Below are 23,557 nucleotides of genomic sequence, written 5' to 3' on the forward strand. Positions count from 1 at the left end.
ACAGCTTTTATTTGATTATTTTTATGCAGATTTGTATTGTTATGGTAATGTTACAGCTACTCATCCCATTTCTGTTCTGCTGACTGCGCCGTCCTGGTGCCAACAGCTAGTGTAAGTTCTCATTAGAATTCAATAGTTTGTTAATGTAATTGTGTTTCCCGCTCTACAGTTCAGTTTTTTTTTAACAGCACTTCTCTCTAACTTTGCCAACTGAAAGTGCAATCGGAGAAAAGCTAAAGTGTTCATCGTGACACTGTGTGAACCTTTTTTTTTTCTTTTTTTTTTGAAGGAAAGTTTCTTAACGTCAAACACAAGAAAACAACTCCAAAACTGAAATTACAGACGCCCCCAAAAAATGTTTTACTCGCCTCTCGAGTTTTACCTCGTAAGGGCTCTTAAGATTTTGTTACCACCTGAGTGAATCCAACAAGCAGCTTGTTTCTATCAAACAGCATCAATTAAACACAAGCGATGGCGCCATCAGCGAGGAAGCTCCTGGTGAACTAGTTCAGCAACCCAGATACAAAGAGGGAAGGAAGGAAAGAGGGAGAACTGAAACTACATGAAAGAGAAGCGGAGGGTGAGTCGAGGGTGAGATGGGAAGTAACGACAGACGAGGAGAGAAGAGGGGGAAACAGGCACAGAGGGGCAACAAGTGATGGAGACAGAAGGGCAGACTAATTGAAAAAGAAAAAAATAAGAGGCAAAAATGATGAGCTCGTGAGTGGGTGAAATGATGGAGAAGAGGATTAGTCAATGAGGAAGATGAATCTACTAATGCAGATACCGTGTACTCTCGTCTGGGCTGGAAATGTGTCTTGTTTTGCACCGTGTTTCTCCTCTCCACCCAATTTCCTGCCTTTCATCAGTGTCAGTAAGCAAATAAAATCTTTAAGGAGGATGGATTACCCCTTTTTCTGGAGGATGGCAAGAAAAACAGAGGCCCCAAGCACAGATACTGAAAAGTGTCGCCTGATACCTTAAAATAAATTGCTATGACACGACACTTTTGATTTGAAAGACAGCAGGTTAATGCGGCAAATCAATATATGGCTGGAGGAATAAACACAACTGAGATACTGTTAAACTGTTTCAACCGTCTTAGCTAACATACATAGTACAAACTTACAAATCCAGTGTGAATTAAAAGGTCTTCAGCCATGACCACCACTGTTAAAAGAATATTGTCATTTCCATCTGAGGTTATTTACCGTATTTTTCGGACCATAAGGCGCACTGTCGATGAACAGGTCTGTTTTCATACATAAGGCGCACTGGATTATAAGGCGCAGTAAGCGAAACAAAACAGTCAGATAAGCCAGACTTTACTCATCTCATTCTTCCTCCACTTCGGTACCATTGATTAATTAATGTTGAATTCTCTCGCAGCTGCTCTATTCCCATGTTGTTGAAGTACATTAATGACTAACCTCGTATTGTAGATGGATTATCTCAGTTGTTCTCTTGACTGAAGTTTGGTCCGTTTACAGCATGCTGCCATGCGATTGCATTTGTCCCTAACCATCAGGAACCCTCGTGTTAACTTTTATCGAGTGGAAAAAAGTTAGCATTCATCCTCCAGCTTCACTGTTTATTATGCTAACATAGCTATGTTGCTAGCGATCACGTAGCACATCATTATATACCAGCTAGCCCAACTTCAGTAACCCTACAAAAGTCACTGTTGTTTAGTTTTCTGTCTTCATTTTTGTCGGAAGTGATAGCAGAGCTGTACTTTTTAATTTTTTCAGAAATCTCTCAGTCAGAACATGGTATATCATGTTTAGGTGGAAACTAGTGAGCTAACTTCCTGCTAACTTCTAACTTCGCCAAAATTAATAAATTCTGTAATGCTCAGACAATCCATAAAGCAGTGCGGCTTTGTAGCTTAACAGAGTCGTACTAAAGCATTTTTTGACAGACTTTTGAGCGCAGTGTACCACATAAAATCGGTTCAAGGTCAGTAAGCACAACCAGAAGTTATACATAAGGTGCACTGTCTATTTTTGTGAAAAATAAAGGATTTTAAGTGCGCCCTGTAGTCTGAAAAATGCAGTATATTTGGAGGTTCGGCTCTGTGCTGAGAGGAGCAGGAGGATCTCCACACAGATCTGAGCAGGCATGAATGACAGTATCAGTATTAGACACAGCACAAAAATCAGAGCTTGGAAGAAGCTGGGTTGCAAAACGGCTTGCAGATGAAGCTGTGGACAGGCTTGAAAAGCGAGCCTGTATGACAGTTAATCAGCAAATATTGCTGGGACTGCATAAAGCTTGATCTCAAGGCCTGCGTAAACTAACTCTAGCTCAGTTCTCTTTAAATAGTGAAAATAACTAGCACACATCATAGATGTATCCTACAGAATACTATCACATTTCTCAGTAGAAGTTTCTAGATCAAGTGAAATTAGACTTTCCTCTCTCTTTGAACCCAGAAAGCCAAAAGAATAACTGTTAAATGTTAACCAGTCTTGCTCTGGTTGGTACCATTCATTTTTAACTCTTGTTTAGTGAACAAAACAGTCCACAAGTTAAAGTGTGTTTTACCCTTTAGAAATACATTTGCACTTCATTACGCTGATTGAACAATTTCAATTTGTAGGCACGGCTTCACGCTAAAAAAAATACTGATTAGCCAACAAAAGCTGAATTAAGCGCAGATAATTAAAGCTGCACTCTGCTAATGACCATATTGTGGTCATTAGCAGAGTCCTCGCTTAATCGTGCATTATTTCTTTTGAACTCACTGAAGAAAGGCTGATTAAGACCTGGAATCATGCACAACTATGTCAGGTTTTACAGTAAAAGCCTATCTGAGCAACCTTTTTTATATATAAAAAAACAGCTGCTATTCATTAAGTGTCATTATACAATACAATGATAGTTAATGAATAAGTCTGTACCTTAATGACATATAAAGGATACATGTGTTTCAGATGAGCCTCTGAACTGAACTCACACACACAGGCTAGACCAACCACATGAAAACAACCCGGCCATGTGATGATACTGGAGGGTTAAAAAAAGAGGAACAGACAGAAGTGTGTGGGTTTTTTCTTTGTCAAAGCAGAGAACTAGCTTGGGTGGAACCTTTGCTAACCTTCAGCTCATAGTGAAAGGCAAACAAACCTTTGTTAGCTACTGTTGCTTCTTACCAAAATCAATAATCAAGTATTTAAAATAATTTGAAGTTTGAGATTTGAGATAAGGATTAAATTTACATGAGGTTGGAGCTACTTAGCTTAGCTTAGTGTAATAACTGCAAATCGGGAAATCACTACTCTGGTAATTTCACATAACAGCAACTCAACTTTTTGCTATTATAAATGAATACTGGTTTTTAAACCACCAAAAAATAACAAAAGTGTAAAATGTCATGTTCCAGTTTCACAAGTGGCTTTGTGTTGAACTATATCTTCATCAAAGTCGCCAAGTTACACTTTTATTTCTAAATAGTAAATAAAGATACCATTTAGCGATATTTTTGATTCTGGTAGGTGTATTTTTCAATTCTAGACAGAGCTAGCTTAGCCGTCTTCTTTATTTTCATTATTTATATTAAACTCTGCAAACTGGCTACAGATATGAAAGTGGTGCAAATCATCCCAGTCCAGAGCTGACACATTTGGGCCCTGTGTGGGCTCATTGTGACATGTTTGTCTCAGTTACAGCTCTGGCAAATGTTATGTGGAGTGCATGTGGCCCAAAAGTCACCAGGCTAGACAAGAACACAGCAGTGTTTTGTGGCCCAAATGCCACTACATAGCTATACATATAGGGTGGACCTGAGGCTGAGCTAAAGCAGCCGGAGTCATCGTGAACCAACAATAACTGCAGATATGGACCACTTTTGGTCCAAACATTGATTGCTATAAATGATCAAAGCTCACTGCTTTCCTCTGTCAGGGTATTACTTGTTTATTTGTTATCAGATGGAATCAATTTGGTATGTTTTGATATTTTTCTGCACTACAGAAAAAGACGTTTTTACCCATTTATATATTCCCAGACTTTAAGACCCAAGGAAGAGCTGGTTCATAAGACCAGCAAGCTAAACAAGGGCGGGGTGGATCAAATTAGAAAGCTGCTAAATGCCAGCTTTGTGATCACAGAGTGACTTAGTAATACAGCAAGGGAGCGGTCCGTATATAATGAGCATGTACCGAGAGCAGTGATGAAAGGGCTCGAGTCGAAGCAGCGGGCTGCAGGAGTGGATTCACTCTGATGTAGGTTAAGTTTGCTCTCTCTCTGTGTTCCTGTCTCTTTCACACCTGCCATCCCTTGAATTTCTGTCTCTCCAGCTCATTTTTATTCCGTCAGACGATGTCACCTTTTCAGCTCCTCTGTTACCTTACCTCTTCCTCTGCACTCTCAGACACCTCTCAAATCTCTTGGACTGCTTTTACTTTTGATCTGTTCATCTGTTGCTTTTTCACTTTCTTTGTCTGTATCGCTGCATTTCAAAGTAGCAGGTACACACTGCATTTCTAATATTTTTTCAGAACTGGGTAACCAAATTGTCCTTTTCTTTCATACCACCTTTCTTTTCTTCTCTTTCTCACTCAGGTATTCAAAAACTCCTTCTTCGCCACCAGCACAGAGCTAACTGACTGAACTTGGGTCTGCAAAGACAGGAAAATATTCGAAAGGACAGAGTGCAGCTGTGGTGGTGCCGGTAGACAGGCTGTGTCGGGGCATTAAATTGAAAGGAACATTTTGGGATCTGCTTGGACACAGCCACAAACACATACATACACACACACAGATGGGTGCACTGAAACACACTGAGTGGTGGTTTGGAGACAGTGTGGGAGTGCATACGCCTCCATTTCCCAAAATAACTAGCAGATGAGGGGCAGGGAGGCAGGGCGAGGTTGGTACAGGGAGATATAAATGGATGCTAATTGTATAGCTCCTTCGGATAAAGCTCAAATCCAGCAGACTCATGCACAAACACACACTTTCCAAGCTTCCATGCTTGCGTGTGAAAATTATCCTGATCATACAGAGTGCGTAAGAGCTTTGACACTCACACACTGTCATGGATGGCAGTTTTAAGGGGAGTACACACACACACACACACACACACACACACACACACACACACACACACACACACACACACACACACACACACACAATTGTATAGCTTTCCAAATCCAACCCAAAGTCCCTTGTATAATTTCTATGAAATCCATCCCAAAATAGAGGTCAAAAGAAGTGAAAAAGAACAGATTATTTAATTTTTTTTTCTGAGACGATCCATTAGTGTATGAAAGGCTGACTGTGCAGACTTTGGATGTTTGTCTAAACTTGTAAACTCACATTAGCTCCATTTGGATACACTGAATCAGAGAATGCTGCATCACATCACTTCAAATCACGTCACAGTATCCACAGAAACAGTTTGTTCCTCCTGTTCAGGTGTCATTTACTTACTCTGCAAAAACACACTGATGAAAACATGGAAAGAGAAGAATGATGTAAAGGTGGAGATGAGGACTAGAGGCAGCGTTAAAGTTTTTAAAACAAGTTAAAGGTTAATAATTACACGGTTGACTTTTCTGTGTTGATGATGATGAAGTGCAATCCACATGGGACATTGAGCCATATGTTTGCTCGATTGTAACAATTCCTGCAAGTAGAGGCCAGGCTTTCACATTATCAGTTCTCTGACAGACGTATTATTGCTGAAGCCATAGATATGCAGGAACTCCCTCTGGAGTTAGCTTTTGAGTTTGTAATTTTATTGAATAGTCCACCCTAATATCTTGACACAGTTTCAACATATTAGAAAAGCTTTTGCAGTAAGCAGCTGTAGTTACACGTAGGATAACAACAGTTTATACCCATTACTTTCTTGACTTAAGTTGCAGCTCAGTTTGTAGTCCTACCTCCCCACCTGGTGCTCTCACAGGGAATAGCAACAAATTGCTGTCAGTCCTCCCTGCACTTCATTTCAGGAAGGAGAAAAGAAAAGAAAAGAGCATTTTTCATCATAAATGTAATTTAAATGACTATGGAGTTACTTCTACCTGCTCTTTATAAGGCAAAGTTTGTATTGTATTTACAGTCATGTTAATCAGATACAGTAAATGTTTAATCCACTGCTGAATTAGCATGTTTGTTCACTTAAATGCTGACTTAAATTAAACAGTCTCAAATGTTTGTATTAGTTTCATTTTAATAGAAAGAGACAGAATATCAACCAAAAAATCTAGAAAAAAACATTACATTACATAAAAGTTATAAACTTATTTGCATGTCATTGAGTTAAAATGAGTATTTGATCCCCTATAACCAAACCAGAATTCTGGCTCCGACACAACAACTCTGTTAATTCAAACAGATTACACTCAGTCAATCAGTCAGTCAGTCAATTACAGATACTCCTAATCTCAACTCATTATATAAACTTATCTATAAAGCATGTCTGTCCACAGGATCAGTTTCTTCTGTTGCAACCTCTCTCCCAGATCGATTATTTGTAAATAGAAAGTCACCCTCAGTTTGGAGCTCCGTGATCCAAAAATCTTGGATCTTAGATCATGGGGTGACAGTGATTATGAGAAAGGTGGTTGATTAGCCCAAAATGGGAGGAGCTTATTAATGATCTGAACGCAGTTGGGACCACAGTCACCAAGAATACCACTGGTAACACATATACCATAATTGAATTCATAACTGAAATTTTGCAGCACCCGCAAAGTACAGGCCTGTCTTAAGTTTTAGTTCGACCTGCCATGTTTGAAGAAGCTGAAATGCTGAGTATTACCTGAAGAACACCATCCCTACAGTCAAGCATGGAGGTGGAAATATTATGATTTAAGGCATTTTTTCTGCTAAGGGGACAGGACGACTTCACTGCATTTAGGGGCCAATGGATGGGAGCATGTACCATAAAATTTTGCCCAAGAACCTTCTTCCTTCAGCCAGAATACTGAAGAAGGGTCATGGATGAGTCTTCTGGCATGACAGTGACCAAAAGCATACCACCAAGCAACAAAGGAGTGGCTAAAGATGTCTGTGAAGGTTCTCAGTGGCTAAAGAAGAAGCACATTAAGATCATGGAGTTCCCTAACCAGATTCCATCGAATATATATAAAATCTGTGGAGCAAGCTGACGCTTCAAGTTCCCAAGCAGTGCAGTGCAAAACAAGAAAATCGAGATGTTCCAAAGTTTTGGTGCTTTGGTTTAGCACAGTCATCCTTACCTTCACATGGGTACATGGAATCATAAGAAGGCTCCTGTCTGAAGACCTAAAAACCTGACGTGTAGACCTGGAGTGGAGCAATTTAATAAAGATAAGGCCACACTTTAAGGCCATAAAAGTCAGATCCACATTTATAAAATGAAATCTAAACTGGACAAGCAGCCAGTGTAAAAGTTTTAAAAGTTGGGTAATGTGTGAAAATTTATGAGCGAGTTTAAAGGCTTTGTAGTGTTTTTGGACAGAGTCTGCCTAAATGCTTTAATCAGCGAGGAAAACAGTGAGTCAGTGAAACTCACTTCTGTCCAGTGACAGTGATGCTGAGGTGAGTTATTGAGGATATCCTGAACTTTTCTGTCTGCTTTTACGCTTTTAGCTGATGCTCGCTGGCACTAGTGAAACTTTCTTTGAAGTGGATCTAACATTGTAAGACTTAGAAATTTAGCAAATAAACTCTCATGAGACATAAACATGTAAGCAAACTTTTTTATCATAGGAAAAGGGTCTTTTTTCTTTTTAGGACACTCAAAACTAACATTAGCTGGCATGTTAGCTTATATCCAGTTGCTCTTGTAATTTAGCCAGCTGTCTGGAGATGGGAGGGTCACATGTTTAATCTGCTGATGATAATTACTGACAACAATATTGGGAATGAGTAAGCATATTCATCCACCTATAGTAATGAGCTCTGAAATAGCAACCAAAAGAATTTAGTTGTGGAGAAATTATATCTTTCCACTTGTTTCCCGTGAATGAGCTGGAAGAGGTGTCAGATAAGTGGTAGGATATTTATGCAGGTGACTTCAGGTCAGGATATAAAATTTAAGGTTAGGTGGATGATGTTTTATCCAGATGCCCGTGTGTTATCTCTTTCCTTCAATTTTTGTATTGTTTCTTTAAATTTTCTTTTTCAGATGATAAAACATGGGTATGATCCGTCTTGTATTGAGTCTAAAAAAAGGCCAAAGGCCTACGAGTTCTCTTCTCCTTTGCCTTTGGCATACCAGCTATGTGGCTGGTCTCTAGCCACATATATAAAACACAATTAGGCGGGATGACGAGTAAAGATGGCGGAGAAAGATGGCAGCTCCCACAAACCATATCCTGCTCTTAAGTATTTTCATTGGGATAATTCTAAGTTTATAAGAAGGCATCAGTTTGTTAGATGTAATTACACACTAATAAATGTATATTTTATGAGTGCAGCATATTTTTTCTCAATAAACTAAATAAAAAACAAAACAAAAAACAAATAAATACTAACTGTAAAATTGCAGTACTTTTAATTTAAGAGCATTTTTTATGCATCCTCGCTATTATTTATTGTGTAGGATTGTAAAAGCGGGACTCTTAAATATAAAGTTTTATTATGCAATTTTACGAGAAATCCAGCAGTTAAAAAAAAATGCAGCGGCTGTTCGTGTTAATTGGTACTGCGCATCTACGCTGCATATTACGGTAAGCCGGTGAGACAAACAAAGGCACAGCCCAGTCCTAGCTCGCAACAGTGACGTCAGCGCGCCGCTGCGGTGCAGTGACGCGCGGCGATTGGGTGAGCGCGGAGCTAAAGTGTGCAGTAGAGTAAAAAGACAAGACGCGGACAACAACAGCTGCGACTGTATGAAGCAAACTAAAGACACACTCGCACTTTTGAGGCTCACACGATAAAGATTCGGGTAAGGAATCATTTTTTGTGGAGTCATTTCCTTACAAACGCTGCTAGCTAAGGTTGGCCGGAGCAGCTTCCGCCCTTAAGGAACTTTCTTTTGTCCTCTTCAGTCAACAACAAAACAAGCGAGAGAGTGTGTTTACCGAAGAAGAAGGTGTATTGGTTAATTTAGCAACAGTCAAGGATCAAATCCTTAATAACACCAAATACAGGCCCGTGTTGTCAAAACAAGTCTGGTGTCTTGTGGGTAGTTAAAGTGAAATACCTTTGGACCGGCCAGTATCAGGAACATTAAAAAGAAAGATATAGCCCGCTGGGTGTGCTCTGTGGCTGTTCCACCGATACAATGAATTATCCCATTTTACGAGTCTTAGGTATATTTAAACATAATTGGGTAATGTGTTATATGACAATAAAATTGCACAATTGCAATATAGCAACTTTTTGCAGTGCAGTCTTCTGTTAGAATAAGATGTACATTTAAAAAAAATCAATTTATCATTGTGGGTATTTTTCTATATCTGCTTGAAAGGTCAAAGGCAGAGCAACGCCAGTATTAAGCTGCTGTGGTCATAACAACATTGATCTGTTATGTGCATGCACTTAAGGACACACTGTCATTTCTTTAACCGTTTTTGTCGTTCATATTTCCAACACCAACCTATCTCTCCAGATGTCAGGATGGCTGCAAACTTCAAAATTTCAGACAGTGATTCGGAGACATCAGAGGAGGTAGGGGAAGGAGAAAACCAACAGTCAGCAGGACAAGCTCAAGAAAGCAAGCCCCAGACGCTTGCCCTTCCTGTAATCAAAATGACAGGTAGGAACACAAAATAAATTGTCTGATATACGGTGGAATAGCCAACCCCTTTGGACCGTATCAAGACTTGAAATTGTGCATAATTAGATTTGTGGATTAGTGATAACTCCCCAGCTCACGCGTTCAGATATGGTCACATTGCACCCGGTTTCCAAAACAACAGCCAAGGCCACAATGCCAGGCTTGAGGCTTTCAGACGATCTCCCACAAACCAGAGGGTGACATCGCTGTGGCTTCCTCTTTCTGTTATGTACAGTTTGAATCACGAGGTAGAACTGGGGGGGACGCAAGGTGTGTCCTTATTACAGTATGATATTAATTTTGCTAAGCAAACAAAAAATAGACTTAAAACACACTTGCTGAAAAGCTGATTGGTTTGTTTGTGTCTTTTAGTACAACCCAACCAGTGGCACGCACTTGGCATGAGGGGTGCAATTATGTGAACAGATTAAAACATTGTTTTTTGTTTTTTTGTATATGGTTGTAAACATGTTTATAGCTGCAGTATTTTTTTTTTTAACTGTACTTTAAGAGGGGAAGCTGTTGGGACTTGTGCACTGGCTTTACTGTTCAGCCCAGGATGTTGCACCTTGTTGTATGTTGTGGATTAACTGAGCAGAAGTTCTGTTGGCAAAACATATATTGGAGCATACGTGACCACAGCCTGCTCTAGATGAGATCCCCCCCCACCCCTTTATTTAGCCATTTCTTGGCTGTATCTGTAGAGAAGTTTAGAATCTATCCTTTCTCCTTATTTTTCTTGAGATGCATTCTGGGGTGGGACATTAAAATGAGGTTGCGTTGTAAGCTAACCTGTTTTGCATTTTGAATTGCTTCATTCAAAGCACTATAGGAGGATGTTTTGGCTCTTTTTACCGTGCAGCTGAAAAGAGCCAAAATAACAGTGTACAATAACAGTCGCTAGTCGCAGAGACAACTAATGATTTAAATTCCTCTATTCCTACATTATTCTTTATTTCCTCCTTTCTATCTGCCTTACATTAAAACACTCTGAACCTATCTCACCTTTCCTTTTTCCATTTAGCTGCTGGAAGGCTCAGGGTGAACTCAGAGTCCCACACTTCCTCAATTGCCAGGGATGAGGAGCTCATGGCTAGAGGGGAGGATGAGGTCTGTACTCCCACAGAGGGAGACCCATTCAGGCGAAGGTCAAAGTCTGCTCCCCCTGCTCTGTGGGCTGCCAAGAAGTACGGCAGGCAGCTTCGACGAATGAGTGACGAGTTTGACAGCTTACTAGATAAAGGGGTAAGAATGGGAGTGAGTCAAGGCTTAAATTAGTTTTTTGAAAAAAAAGATGGCAATGATAGGTTGCTAACTTGACATTATTCCTCTTTCACTGTGCAGGAGATGAAGCTCAAGAAGCTGCACCACTCTAAAACCTGGTGGAGCTATCTCTTTAGTCACCAAGAGACTGAAGGAGAGAACAACCATCTTGAAAACCACAACCAACGCACTGAGTAAGCACTGAGAGGACAAGGATACAAGGTCCGGAGGAGCGGATTGGGGAAACTGTAGCCGAGAGACAATATTTAAGATCAGAACAAGACTGAAGAGGATTTGGTTCGATCAAAAAGAGTGGGACGTGCAGTAAAAAGCAAAAAAGTACATGTTCAGTGAATCCCATCATAGTCATGCCATTTTATGTCATTGTTAACTACCTTTAAATAGAACTTTTGTACTCGTGTTGAGTGTGGTGTAAACAATGTTGTTGGGAAGTCCACTGTGGAATTGAAAGGCAGTGATGAGGAGGAACTGCTGCCTGAATCCTGCAAAATGGATAAAAAGATGGGCCGAGAGAGGGGCTATAATCTCTTCTAAACACACAAACAAAGCCTTGTTTAGTCGTAGAAGAGACGCTCGGTTTAAAGACGCTTAGCATTACAGTTGTCTCTCACATTGACATTGCACGATGTGCTGTGTATGGAGAGAGGAATAACACCTGACTACTGAAGGCCAAATTGAATGCTGTTAGATTTTTTTTCCTTCCTGCTTTCCTCATTTTCATGAGGAAATCTCCAGAAGCTGTTCGTGTTTGACTTGCACGCTCATTTTGTGCCAAAATGATCTGCCGGCAACAGGAGACAGTACTTTTTTCTTTTTTTTTTGGGCATTCAGTTTAGGCCTCTTCTTAAACAACTGTACTCAACTATCATCTGCTTTATATCACAAATTTATCCAAAAAAAAAAAAAGAAAAATCTTTTACAAGGACAATCTCTGATGCAGAAGTAATATCTTTTTTGTAAAAACTTCAGGGATAATAGGTGAGGACGTTAAACATAAAGGCACAATCCAATATGAATATGTTTTTAAAGCCTTGGACGAGCATAAAAAAACAATTGAAATTTCTATGTGTAAATATTTTAACATTTTATGACATGATAAAGGGTGGGGAGGGGGTGGGGGTGAGTAAGGTGGTTTAGCCAGATTTTATTAACGAGGTTACCGTGCTGTTAAGCTCGGCTACCCCAGCAATAGGCAGTGTACAATCCATGGCTGTTGTGATAAATGTTGCGTGCTGAGCTCTCGGTGCATGGATGAATACAGAGTCCAGTCATATTAAAAATGAGGGATTTCCACTTGCTTTTTGCTTGAAGGATTTTCAGGAGAAATCACATCCTGATGTTTTTTTGTTTGTTTATTTTGTTTTTAATCAGTTTAAATGTGAGTTGATCACTTTGACCTGTTTTGACCTGGATGTGAATAAAATGGGCTCATAAACTCTCATGCCTTAGCTTTAGAAGTGCTGATCTGATGCTAGCTTTGCTGGTGTTTTTTAGGCGCGTAAGGCGCATAATATGTATACTTTATGGAAATTCTAACTAAGAGCAAAGATCAGCATTTCTGTGCAGCTCGGTAAACATGAGTAGGCTACTTGTGGCTTGTTTATAAATACGCGATTGCTGAAAATGGTAGTGGGTTTGTTCAAGTTGTCTTATTCTTCCTTCCTCTCGACTTGTAGCGTTGAGTTGTGAAGTGCTCGGGTGTGCAGGCATTTATATGGTTTTCAAATTCAAATTGAAAAATATATATATACGTATATAAATATAATATATAGCTTGGTTTTTAATCAGAGAATTCCAGACAATCAAACAGTGGCCACTTTACCTGACACTCATCCTGTTCTACCATCCTTTTGGTCACGTGTTTTGACTGGTCATTTGTCAAATTTAAACTACTTCCCATTATAAAAAATGGATGAGGAGTTTTCTGATGTCAGATTTCTAGAGACATGAGTGTTTAAGCAAGAAATAGCATTTTGCATTTTAACACGTTAGACCCATATTATCCAGTTGCAGGGAGTGCACACACAGTTTTGGGTCAGATTATAAAGCTTTACTCTGTTGAAAATAAAGATCTGATGGAATTTAAATGAATTTAATGTTGCAAAGAACTGCCTTGAACATGCTGTGACCTGTGACGCCGCATAGCCAGCCTCATCTGTTTACCCAATTACAGCCTTAAACTTCACTGCTCGCTTTCACAAGTTACACTCAGAGGAAAAACAGAAAGCACAAAAATATCCCGGTGCATTTACTGTCATGAGATTTTTAAGTGACACACACAAACACTATAAAATGGCTGATGTGGAGTTTGGCAACTCTTTTGACTTTAAACATCCGTGACAGTGAACACACCCCAAACCTGCCTGGGCACCTGGATTTTTTGCAACCATCCTTAGTATTACTTGAATCTGGAGATGTGTGTGTGGAGAAAATAAAAATTTAATATTTTTTTTTTCTTATTTTGGTTTCTTTTTCAGTTTTAATGACTTGTAAATGTATTTTCTCTACAACTGTGAAAACTCTGGTATATGCTGTCCTAAATAAATAATTTTAAGAGAGCTTTTAAAAGGTATTTTGTTCTTTTAATTGTCGACTACACAGGTATAGAAGACCATTGAATTATGTTCAATGGAGTTTTCTGCTTAGTCAAAGACATTAAGCAAAGAAAAGGCAAGAGATTATGAAGAATAAGGAGCAACAGTTAAACTGACAGATATGTAAAAGTTTTTGTTATCCAATAACAAAGGGAAAGGTTCTCACTAAGACATGGCTTATGGTTGACAATAAAGTCATGTGATGGGTGACGTTGCATAGATTTAGAGTTCATACCACAATATGCTGTACTTTTCTCTTGAAATTAACCAAGTGTCCACACAAAAGTTGTAACAGCTTTAAAAAAAAAACAACCCAAAAACACCCCCCCCCCCAAAAAAAAAACAAAACAAAACAAAACAACCACTGTAAAACTGAAGACAAAAAGGCATCATGGAGGACACAAGCTGGTGTTTCAGGCGACCCCTGATGGATTCCAGCAATACTTCTGTCCACAGTCCAAAGCTGACAGTCTGTCCATGTCCGCGTCGCTCAGTGTAAAGTCAAAAAGTCTGGCGTTCTCCTGTATTCGGTCTGCGTTTGATGACTTTGGGAGCACAGCGACACCCTGCTGCACCGCCCACCGCAGCAGCACCTGAGGAGAGGGACAGAAGAACCTTAAAATGTTTGCAATAAAAACAAAGGTATACCCAAGATAGCAGAGCGAGTGGGCTCACTTGTGCGGGGGTGCGTTGGCACTGCTTTGCCACCTCCAGGACCACAGGGTCAGTAATCAGATCTCCTTGGCCTAAGGAGGAATATGCTTGGAAACAGACTCCATACTCCTCACAAACACTCTTCAGCTCTGCTTGGCACAGACGTGGGTGAAACTCTACCTGAAGAACACAAAAAAAACGTGAGATTTCAAACAGCTGCTAATGTCTTTCCCTGTCCTCCATTCGAACTCCTGCATTGTACCTGTAGAACTGCAGGGGGGACTTTGCAGCTCTGCATTAGTTCTCTCATGTGAGCCACTGTATAGTTGGACACTCCAATGGCCTTCAGCTTCCCCTGGCCATGCAGCTCCTCCAGCGTGGCCCAACTCTGAGCTCGGTTTCCTGGGATCAAATATCAATTAGGACCTCATCAGCGCTGTTACTCAATGCCTGCTATGTTGCAGTGGAGGAATGAGAGAAGACAGCTTGAATTGTTTTTGTGCAGTTAGTGCAGCAATGAAATATAGATCACTCGAAACACCTGAAACAACTGAAAAAAAAAAAAAGTGGAGTCTACCTGGGTTGCTCTGATCAGCCACTGCTAGACCCTGTGTGCCAGGCCAGTGAATCAAATAGAGGTCAATGTAGCCCAAGTCCAGCTGAGACAGGCTGTGAAGGGCACCTTCCATAGCCCGCTCACCCTGATCCTTAGGGCCCAGCTTACTGAAAAACAGGAAGAGAAACAGGGATCTGAATGAGCAGCGCAACACCTCAAGTCAGCTTTAGTACCCCCAATGTGTTCTCTTAGAAATCATGTGTCAACTTATGCTTTAGAAGCCTGTGCATCACCTGGTTATGAACACATCCTGTCTGGTCAAGCCGTGCTTGGGCAGGAGCTCCCTCAGGGATTGGCCCAGGTCGGCTTCATTCCGGTAGACGGCTGCACTATCAAAGGCCCGGTAACCCGCAGCCAAGGCGGCATCCACGGCCCGATACACTTCTTCAGAGCCGTGCAACTTGTAAGTCCCCAACCCCAGGAGGGGCATTTGAACGCCAGTATTTAGGGTAACAGAGGAGGTGGTGGTGGACGACATCTTGGACTGCAAGGCACTTCTTTACTTTGCACCCTGTTAGGAATAACTGGTTTGCCAAGCTCTGTCAAAGACGGATAGAGAAAATGAGTTTAGCTGGTTTTCTGCTGCCCTTTGTCCCATTTTGTGTGTTACATCACTGGAAAATTGCTTGAAAGCACTTCCTTAAACTTGGTAACGATACAGATTTTATCTTGTTTCACTAGAGACTTTTTGGTGCTTCTCTAACGCAAAATAAGAAAGGCAAGCAACACGAAGAAAACTAACATGTAAACTAACATCACTAATTTAGCTGGTCACAGTGTATGAAGACTATGACACTTGAAGAGCACTTTTAATAATTTCTGTAGGCAGAAACGTGGACATTACAATGCAGGAAGGGGACGGTAATATATAAACAATTTTACGTGAAAAATATTTCCACCCCACCTTTTTTTCACCTCAAGTGACTTCTTTAGGAAAGGCGGTGCATACACTGGCAGTGTCCTCTCGGCTATTCACAATTCAAAGAAATTACTAACAAGTTATAAAGCAAGGGTGACTTCCAGCTGAGCAGTTTCCCACTACTAGCTGCCATATGTGGTCAGCTGACAGTCACGTGACAGTTGGGTCGGTTTTCGCCGTCACCATAGTGACACCTGCTCTGACACTGTGGATTGGAAGAAGACGTGAGGGATCTAACGAATCACAGCAGCCCGAGAGGCCGGAAGGCGGGAATACATCCTGCTCAGCAAATCTCGAGACGAATCAGACGTTTGATTGACGGGTACAGATTTAACTGTTCACGGTCTGCTCGAGGCCGGAGATAACCCAGTGAACGAAGTAGCGAATTCGAGGTCGCCATTTTAAGCATTAGACAATACGGTAATTAAAAAAAAACTAAAACGAGAGAGAAATTGTTTTTTTAACATATGTAAAGACAGTACTGCATGTGAAATTTGCCCTGTATAGCTATCTGAACATTTTCTCCCTGCTGTATTTCCTATTGAATCCTCACTATAACAATGAATACATGAATTGGCTAATTTTCTCATTTTATTTCTTAAGCTCATTTAGGTCGACTATGCCGTTGCAGGCCTTCTCATTTCCTCTCCCAGAAACTCGATTCTTTAAAGCAGGGAGTGTCATCTACAAGTTCACTATCAGAGGAGGCTCCAGCTACAGGCAAGACAGTGTTATACACAGTGTTTCGTACACAGCTCAGAAAAACGAAAGGAAGGCTTTTTAATCAGAGTATAGCTTAACATTAGCTAAACTTCAGCAATATTGATGTGGTCAGCTAAACAGCAGATGGGGTTGTTAATTAGTTTCAGCTCCTGCAGTGTTAATGGAATTAACAAAAGGTTCACAACAACTGGGCGACAATAAGACAACCCCCAACACAGCAACGGTGTTAGAGGGTGGTCACTGACAGTTTCCCCCTCCTGATCGTTTGTAATTATTTTTTAAATAGTTTTGCATCTGGCTAGTGTCAGTGTCACTGCTGGTAGCATGAGGTGATACCTGGACTCTACTAAGGTTTCACAGGTAGCGAGACTCCTCCAGGATGCCCCGACATTCTCAGGCTTGCATACAAGCACGTAGGGGCCATGCAAATTACTGGGTACCATTTTGAGTTGCTCCAATGAAATTTCGGCCCATTTTCAGAGTTTTTTGAGTTCAGTTACTCTGTAGGTTGATCATTTTCATTTTCAGGTAATTCTGCATGCTTTCATTCCTAATACATGACTCAGTCAATATCAGTATAGATATCAAGCATCATCAGATGTGTTTTCAAAGTGTTCCTGTGATTTTATGATCAGTGCGTTTTGCCTCTCTTCAGTGTAGAGAATGAACCAACATCCCCACATAAAAAAGCAGAAATAAACATGGTAACAGTTGAATCCTAATTGTGTGCTAGTAAAGACTTTCTTGTTCGCTCATTTCTAGGTAGTCTTTCTCCAAACCAGAATGAGCTTTACTAGCATTTTCAGCAATGAAATAATTTAACTGTGTCTAAGCCTGAGATGATTCCACTTCCACATGTATCTCTTCAAAGCAGAGCAAACCTGCAGCACAGCTTGAAATCAGTACACGCGCTACAGAGAAAGTAATGATTCAGGTTGCACCTACCTTTTTTCTTCTTGCCACGTGGGACATCCCTTTTCCCTTGATAGTCTAAGTTCTTTAAAGCACTGTAAAATGTTTTCAATCCCCAAATCAGTTGGGGAAACAGCTGTGCTTCAAGCTTTGATGATTTCAGTGCTTTTAATGCCACTCTTTATAAGGGTTTCTGTTATATATCACGATATATGATTCCTGGCAATTATTTTGATCAGCAAAAGAGAAACATATCTCACTGGATCTGTCTGTCTATATTCCAGGATAATGCCCCATAATAAAAGTCTGAGTGATCCTTGATTCTGCCTTAAAGCTATTTTCTGTTATTTAAAATACAACATACATGTTTTTTTTTTAAAACATTTAAAGCCCTGCAGCACTTAGCCGTTTCTATTTCTGTCAGGAGAACTTTAATCAAAATATTCTCACCACAGTGTGTCATATTTGGTCGTACAGTATGGCTCTGCTCTGGTGTCCACCCACACTCTATCGAAGCAGCAGCAGCAACAGAACCTCAGTGGTAACAGAGGGGGTGGAGGTGGGTTGCAAAGAAGCTTGCAGAGTCATCAAAAACTATTCATGCTGAAACGGTTTAAATAGCACAGTCCGTATGGGAATTCCAAGCAGGATGACCAGGTTGATAAAAAGCCTTTAGTGACACGATAGATATTATATTTAACTTTACTGCTTTTGTAATAAGTTGACAACTTCTTTAAGAGAGAAACTTTATGTGAGCATCTAATGGGTGTGTCTCAACAGCCAACAGGATGTTATGGGAGAAGTCGCCTTCAATCAGGAATTAGAGGTAATTGTGGATCCTTCTCAGCACTCGTGTTCTTTCACACACTGTTCTTTTTTAGATCCTCTTTTCATGTTTGTGCCTCTTCTTCTCTGTTTTAAGGAAATTATTAGAACCGTTCTTGGCAACCTGGATGACCTTCAGCCCTTCTCCTCCACCCATTACATCATCTTTCCATGTATCCTTCACCTCTGCATCATCTCTGGTTTAAGCGCCTCTCATCCCTCAATTTGACCCATTATTTCTCTATCTATGCTACTAAACTGATATAATACAGTCCATAGGCATGTAATGAGGATCACAGAAGTCAAAATGTGAATGGTAGCTCCTGCCTGCTGTATTTTGTTAACTGTAGCTGTCAGATAAGAAACAGTGGGAGAGTGTGTGCAAACATGATGAGATGAATCTGAGCGTCTACCCTTTCACTCTTATCCTCTACCTGGAGAAAAACATGCAGAACGGTGAGGGCAGCTGCACGTCTGCTGGATATCTTGCAGCTTTAAAGCTGACGTACTAACATAACACATTATAAAGGAAGCTTCAACTAAACTGACGTTCACCTTTTTTTTTTTAAAAATGATGTTTTAAGCACAGAATCTGGGAAGAGAGATTTAATTCGTCACCCTTAACTATCTTTTAAATTGTGTCATCAAAAGCAAGATGCACGCAGAGGCATGGACGAATACTTTATAGAGGCTTAGCAGTTTTCTATTCTTTATTTTATGCCACCTTGTTGCTTCTCCTCTGTCCATCTCTTAAGGATGATTCCACTTCATCTGACAGATAAAATATGTCAAATGGCCCATAAAATATAACAATACATCATAACACAGCTATATTGTGCAATACCTCATATTAACTGTTTTCATTTAAAATTATGGCTCCAAAACAAAAAATTCTTTGGTTTACACCTGCCTTCTTTATAACTCATCTCTAAGACACGAGGAAATAAGGGAAGGAATCAAAGAGAGAAAATCTTGGGAAATGAGAACAATGATCAAGAATAGTGGAAGGATAGTGTTCAGGGATGATGATATCTCATGTCGGTTTATTTGTGTTCTTTCAGGGTCTCAATCAGTGGAGGTGAGTGGATTATTACGTCACTCACAAGAGTACATGAGAGAACGTTTACATTTTATAGTCAAACTATTAAACAAAGAAATATATGTTGCCCTGGTTAGTGCTGAAAAGTTCTGCTCTGAACACATAGTTTAAAGTTAAAATCAGTGACTAGATGAAAAGGTTGTATGATGTTTTCCTTATAATATAATAGAGTGCAATCAGGTAATACAACTGTACAGTCGAGCTGGGAAATCATTGAAGTGTCTTTCTGTAGGAGAATGATGTAACGCAGCACATCCCCTCCATTTCTGAGCCTCAGTTAAAGAGAGATTCACCACTAGAGGAGGCCATACTAAAGGACTTAATCAATGACATGGAGGCCGAAAACAGGGTGGCAGTGACTGGGTGAGTGTTCTCTCTCTACATACATCTCTCCCAAACTGCATTTGCTCCATTTGTAACATTTAAAATTGTCTTTGAAAATGTAAAAATTGCATATCTTCAACACTCATCTGGTTCTCTTGTGACAAGCTTTATGCTTATGCAAAACAGCAGAGGTTGCACTTGGTTTGAAGTGAAATGGTGAGCTAGTTGAAGGTGGCGAGAGAGCAGACACATAGTTAGCTACTCCCCTAAGTTGGGCATAATAAACCCACGACATACTTTAACTGGACAAATAAACGTGAGATGATGGGTAGTGGGAAAGAACAAAGAAGTAGAAAAACGAGCCGGCAGCAAGACAAAGCTGTGGTACAACCTGGAATCGTCTTGGAAAGCAAAGATGGCACAACAGAGGAAGTGGACGGCCAAGTTCACAACGAGACACTCCGAGTTTGGCTTGCTACAATCGGTAAAGACATAAAAGACCTTACGCAAGAGCTAAAAACCGAACTAAGCACTTTAATAGACGAACTGAAAAGAGAGTTAAAAGAAGAAATCGGTGCTCTTCAGCAGAAACTTGAGCGTAAGCTAACTGAGCATGTAAACAAACTATAGACGTAGAAGGTGAGCCTCACTGAAGCCCAGGTGTACATAGCAGATGGAGTTTTATCTTCAAAGCTGATGTTCGAAGCAGGAAAAATGAAAAAGCGTAAGGATTTGAGTGAGTCTAACAAGGACCAAACTGTGATGGCTGGATTACTGAGTCAGAACATCTCCAAAACTGCTGCTCTTGTAGGGTGTTTCCGTCTGCAATGGTCAGTATCTACTAAAGTGGTCCAAAGAAGCAACAGTGGTGAAACAGTGACAGGGTCATGAATGGCCAAGGTTCATTAATGCACGTGGGGAGGCTGGCCGGTGTGGTCCAATCATTGACTGTAGAAAACATGGACGATAGTGATGTGTCAGTCGCGAACGAAATGGCTCTTAGAGCCGGGTCTTTGATGTGAACGACGCGAGCCGGCTCCTTATGGCGAGCCGTGGGGTTTTTTTTTCTTTTCTTTCTCTCACCCTCTCTCTCGCACTTTTTTTTTCGTTTCACTCCGCATGCGAGCCTTGTGCTTTGCGCTGGGAAGAGGGGGGTAGTTACACTGGCAGTAGCACAGGAACAGAGCGGGAGGGTAAGAGAGAGAAAGGGAGCCAGGGACAACAACGTCACATTAGAAAGGTATAGTAATCCTCCACAACTATTTTCAGTTGTGGATGATAAAGGATTCAGAAAGTTTATTCATGAAGATCCATATGACAGAGAATATGCATCTTCTTTTTGTTTTCATATTTTAATTTATATTTAATTGTGTTGTGGTTTGCAGTGTTTTGTGTTGTTTCATTTTAAATTTGTTTAAAAGGAAAAAGCTGAAAATTTAAATAATTAAAAGTTGAACTGTGACTAGTTGGTTTTTGTATTATATGATTTTTTTATTACATTTTATGTAAGGTGAATAAATAAAAGTATATTTACGGTGGCCCCTAGAGACAAAGCACGTACAAACTCCAAAACACGTAAAAACTCCAAAACACATAAAAACTCCAAAACACGTAAAAAACTCAGAAGCACGTAAAAACTCCAAAACACGTACAAAACACAACAGAAGTGCTCCAGGATGCTAGGCGCAGTGTTGAGCTTTTGTTACCTAGTGGCTACACAAACCAGGAAGTACCAACAACCGGATTTGGTGTGTGGTAGTAACAGGTAAATGAATTTTTTTTTAATTATTTGAATATATATGAGTGCTTGTGTATAAATACACAAACCATACACATACGCTTTCAATTGTGTAATTTAAGTGATCTAGGTAGCTCTGGTTTGGAAGTTCAGTTAACTCTAGGAATGTGTTTTGGAATTTGTACGTGCTTTTTGGAGTTTGTACATGTTTTGTCTCTAGGGGCCACTGTATATATTTATATATAAACATATATAAATAAAACCACTTTTTTTTATATTAGTAATTCTTTTTGTGCATAATTTTATATTATTGTTAATAATAAATTAATTAAAGCAACAAAACAACCTGAAGAGCCAGTTGGGAGCCGAAAGAGTCGACTCTTTTTAGTGAGTCGAGCCGAAAGAGCCGGTTCTCTAAAAAGAGCCGGAAATCCCATCACTAATGGACGACGCGACTCCGCCTCCTCCCATTGTGCAAAAATGAAGCCAAAATATCCCGCTTGTGGAGGCTGCCATCTTGCAAATTTGGAGCCAGAGTCTGCGCAGTAGTGACTTAAGGTGGAGCGACTGTGTAACGCTCCCGCCCACACACCCGCTGGACATGACCGCAAACACGCCCCCCTACACTTTTTACGTAGCCCGGCTGCTCGAGTTTTTTTGCTGGTTTACCGCGACTGACGACTCGTTTAATTAAGGTAAATACAACCATGTCACTGTTATAAAAAAAGACGCACAGCTTATCATCTTATAGTTCTAAAATCACTTTGTTGTTAATTCGTTAGCTAGATTAGCCGCTAGCATACGCACTGTGTTAGAGGCTTGTTGCTAGCTAGTTAGCGATGCTACACACCTGTTACTCTAATAGTCTGTTATTGAAGGATTCAGCACTTCTTATGTTTTTTTTATCCATTTTTAGACAGCGATGAGATCATCTGCACACTCTACAGAGGCCCAGAGTTACTGTTAATATCAAAAATATAATGCTGTCCTTTGAGATTTTAACATAAGACTGTGAGTGTAATGGATCTAAAACTGTTTAAATCTTCAGAGCCCTCTACAGCCTGGTAACATGGAAACTTTAAAAACATCAGCAGAACGTTTCAGTAGTGTAGTCTAATTTGTTCTTTTCATTTAATAATAGAGTCCATATTATATCAACAGCTACATTCACCCTGGAGAGAAACTAGTGAGGGAGACCATCAGGACCAAGCTGGGTTTCCTGGGTCCAGAGGTTTGGAGAAACGTCTTGCCTTTCTTTCATCACAGCTGTCCTGTGCCAGAAGTTCTGTTGACCCACTGAGAGAGACTTAATTTAAGAAACACCAGGAAGACTGAAGCTCATCACATTGATCAAGCAGGACTCATGATCTTCACCAGCAGCTCCCTCACAGGGAAATCTTCAGCACTCCTCTGTAGGCCCATCCCAGGAGATGGATAAACCCAGCATTTCATCAACACTGTGATGGAGACCTTTGGTTTGTGTAATGTTATAAATACTCAGATACTCCCCAGAGGCTCCAGACTTTTACATAAAGATATTATATTCAGTCCTGTAGAAAGTTATATATTTAAAAATATATGATCCTCTCTGGTTACTCTGGTATGAATAACTCTGAATCACTTTATGGTAAATAACACTATCTACAAAAAACTGTGAAAGAATGCCAGATGACAAGTTTGCAGTTCAACATACAAGTGACGACCTTTGACCTTCATCAGGTTTTATTTAATTGTGTCAGAGAAAATCTCATGTGCTCTTCATGCAGCTGAGTACATCAAGTGTTTAAAACGGAAGCTGTGCAGGTCTGAGATCAGCAGCTTTGTGAAACACCAAACTGAGGTCCTGTTAATGCTGATATATAGTGACACAGTTACATGAGTGATAAATCCTTTTGTTTTTTTGTCTTTAACTTTATCAATAAAGCTGCAGCTTTCACTACAGCACATGTGGTACTTTAACCTTTGTACTGTTTTCATCAGTTCATTTTGCAGTTAACATGTTGGATGATCTGTCTGCTGTCACTGGGTGGTGCTGAGGTCTGAATCTGAGGGCAGCTCCTGTAATCACAAAGAACAGAACCATCAAACTGAGATATAAATATTGAAATAAAGCTGATTCTTCTGTCCTCACACACTCAGGATCTGAAG

At 40.2% G+C, this 23,557-nt stretch overlaps 2 protein-coding genes across 2 annotated transcripts; one reads left to right on the forward strand and one right to left on the reverse strand.

Annotated features, from left to right (window-relative positions):
• The first annotated feature begins 8,734 nt into the window (after positions 1-8,734).
• badb (BCL2 associated agonist of cell death b) lies at positions 8,735-12,105 on the forward strand. The gene is made up of 4 exons (XM_063470159.1): positions 8,735-8,887; positions 9,554-9,700; positions 10,746-10,966; positions 11,066-12,105. The coding sequence occupies exons 2-4, from the start codon at positions 9,562-9,564 to the stop codon at positions 11,180-11,182; spliced, it is 477 nt and encodes a 158-aa protein (XP_063326229.1). The 5' UTR covers positions 8,735-8,887; positions 9,554-9,561; the 3' UTR covers positions 11,183-12,105.
• A 10-nt stretch (positions 12,106-12,115) lies between these two features.
• zgc:101765 (uncharacterized protein LOC450036 homolog) lies at positions 12,116-15,913 on the reverse strand. The gene is made up of 6 exons (XM_063470158.1): positions 15,774-15,913; positions 15,103-15,408; positions 14,831-14,976; positions 14,516-14,655; positions 14,275-14,433; positions 12,116-14,192 (listed from the first exon to the last, which is right to left on the reverse strand). The coding sequence occupies exons 2-6, from the start codon at positions 15,345-15,347 to the stop codon at positions 14,013-14,015; spliced, it is 870 nt and encodes a 289-aa protein (XP_063326228.1). The 5' UTR covers positions 15,348-15,408; positions 15,774-15,913; the 3' UTR covers positions 12,116-14,012.
• Between the last annotated feature and the right edge of the window lie 7,644 nt (positions 15,914-23,557).

Source organism: Pelmatolapia mariae, linkage group LG3_W (assembly GCF_036321145.2).
Source record: "Pelmatolapia mariae isolate MD_Pm_ZW linkage group LG3_W, Pm_UMD_F_2, whole genome shotgun sequence".
Taxonomy (NCBI): Eukaryota; Metazoa; Chordata; class Actinopteri; order Cichliformes; family Cichlidae; genus Pelmatolapia; species Pelmatolapia mariae.

Coding starts and splice junctions, on each gene's coding strand:
- badb (XM_063470159.1), top strand. CDS start 9,562: ATGGCTGCAAACTTCAAAATTTCAGACAGTGATTCGGAGACATCAGAG. Junction 9,701..10,745: donor TCCTGTAATCAAAATGACAG/GTAGGAACACAA, acceptor TTTTCCATTTAG/CTGCTGGAAGGCTCAGGGTG. Junction 10,967..11,065: donor ACAGCTTACTAGATAAAGGG/GTAAGAATGGGA, acceptor TTCACTGTGCAG/GAGATGAAGCTCAAGAAGCT.
- zgc:101765 (XM_063470158.1), bottom strand. CDS start 15,347: ATGTCGTCCACCACCACCTCCTCTGTTACCCTAAATACTGGCGTTCAA. Junction 14,656..14,830: donor GGCTGATCAGAGCAACCCAG/GTAGACTCCACT, acceptor ATTTGATCCCAG/GAAACCGAGCTCAGAGTTGG. Junction 14,434..14,515: donor TCCCCCCTGCAGTTCTACAG/GTACAATGCAGG, acceptor TGTGTTCTTCAG/GTAGAGTTTCACCCACGTCT.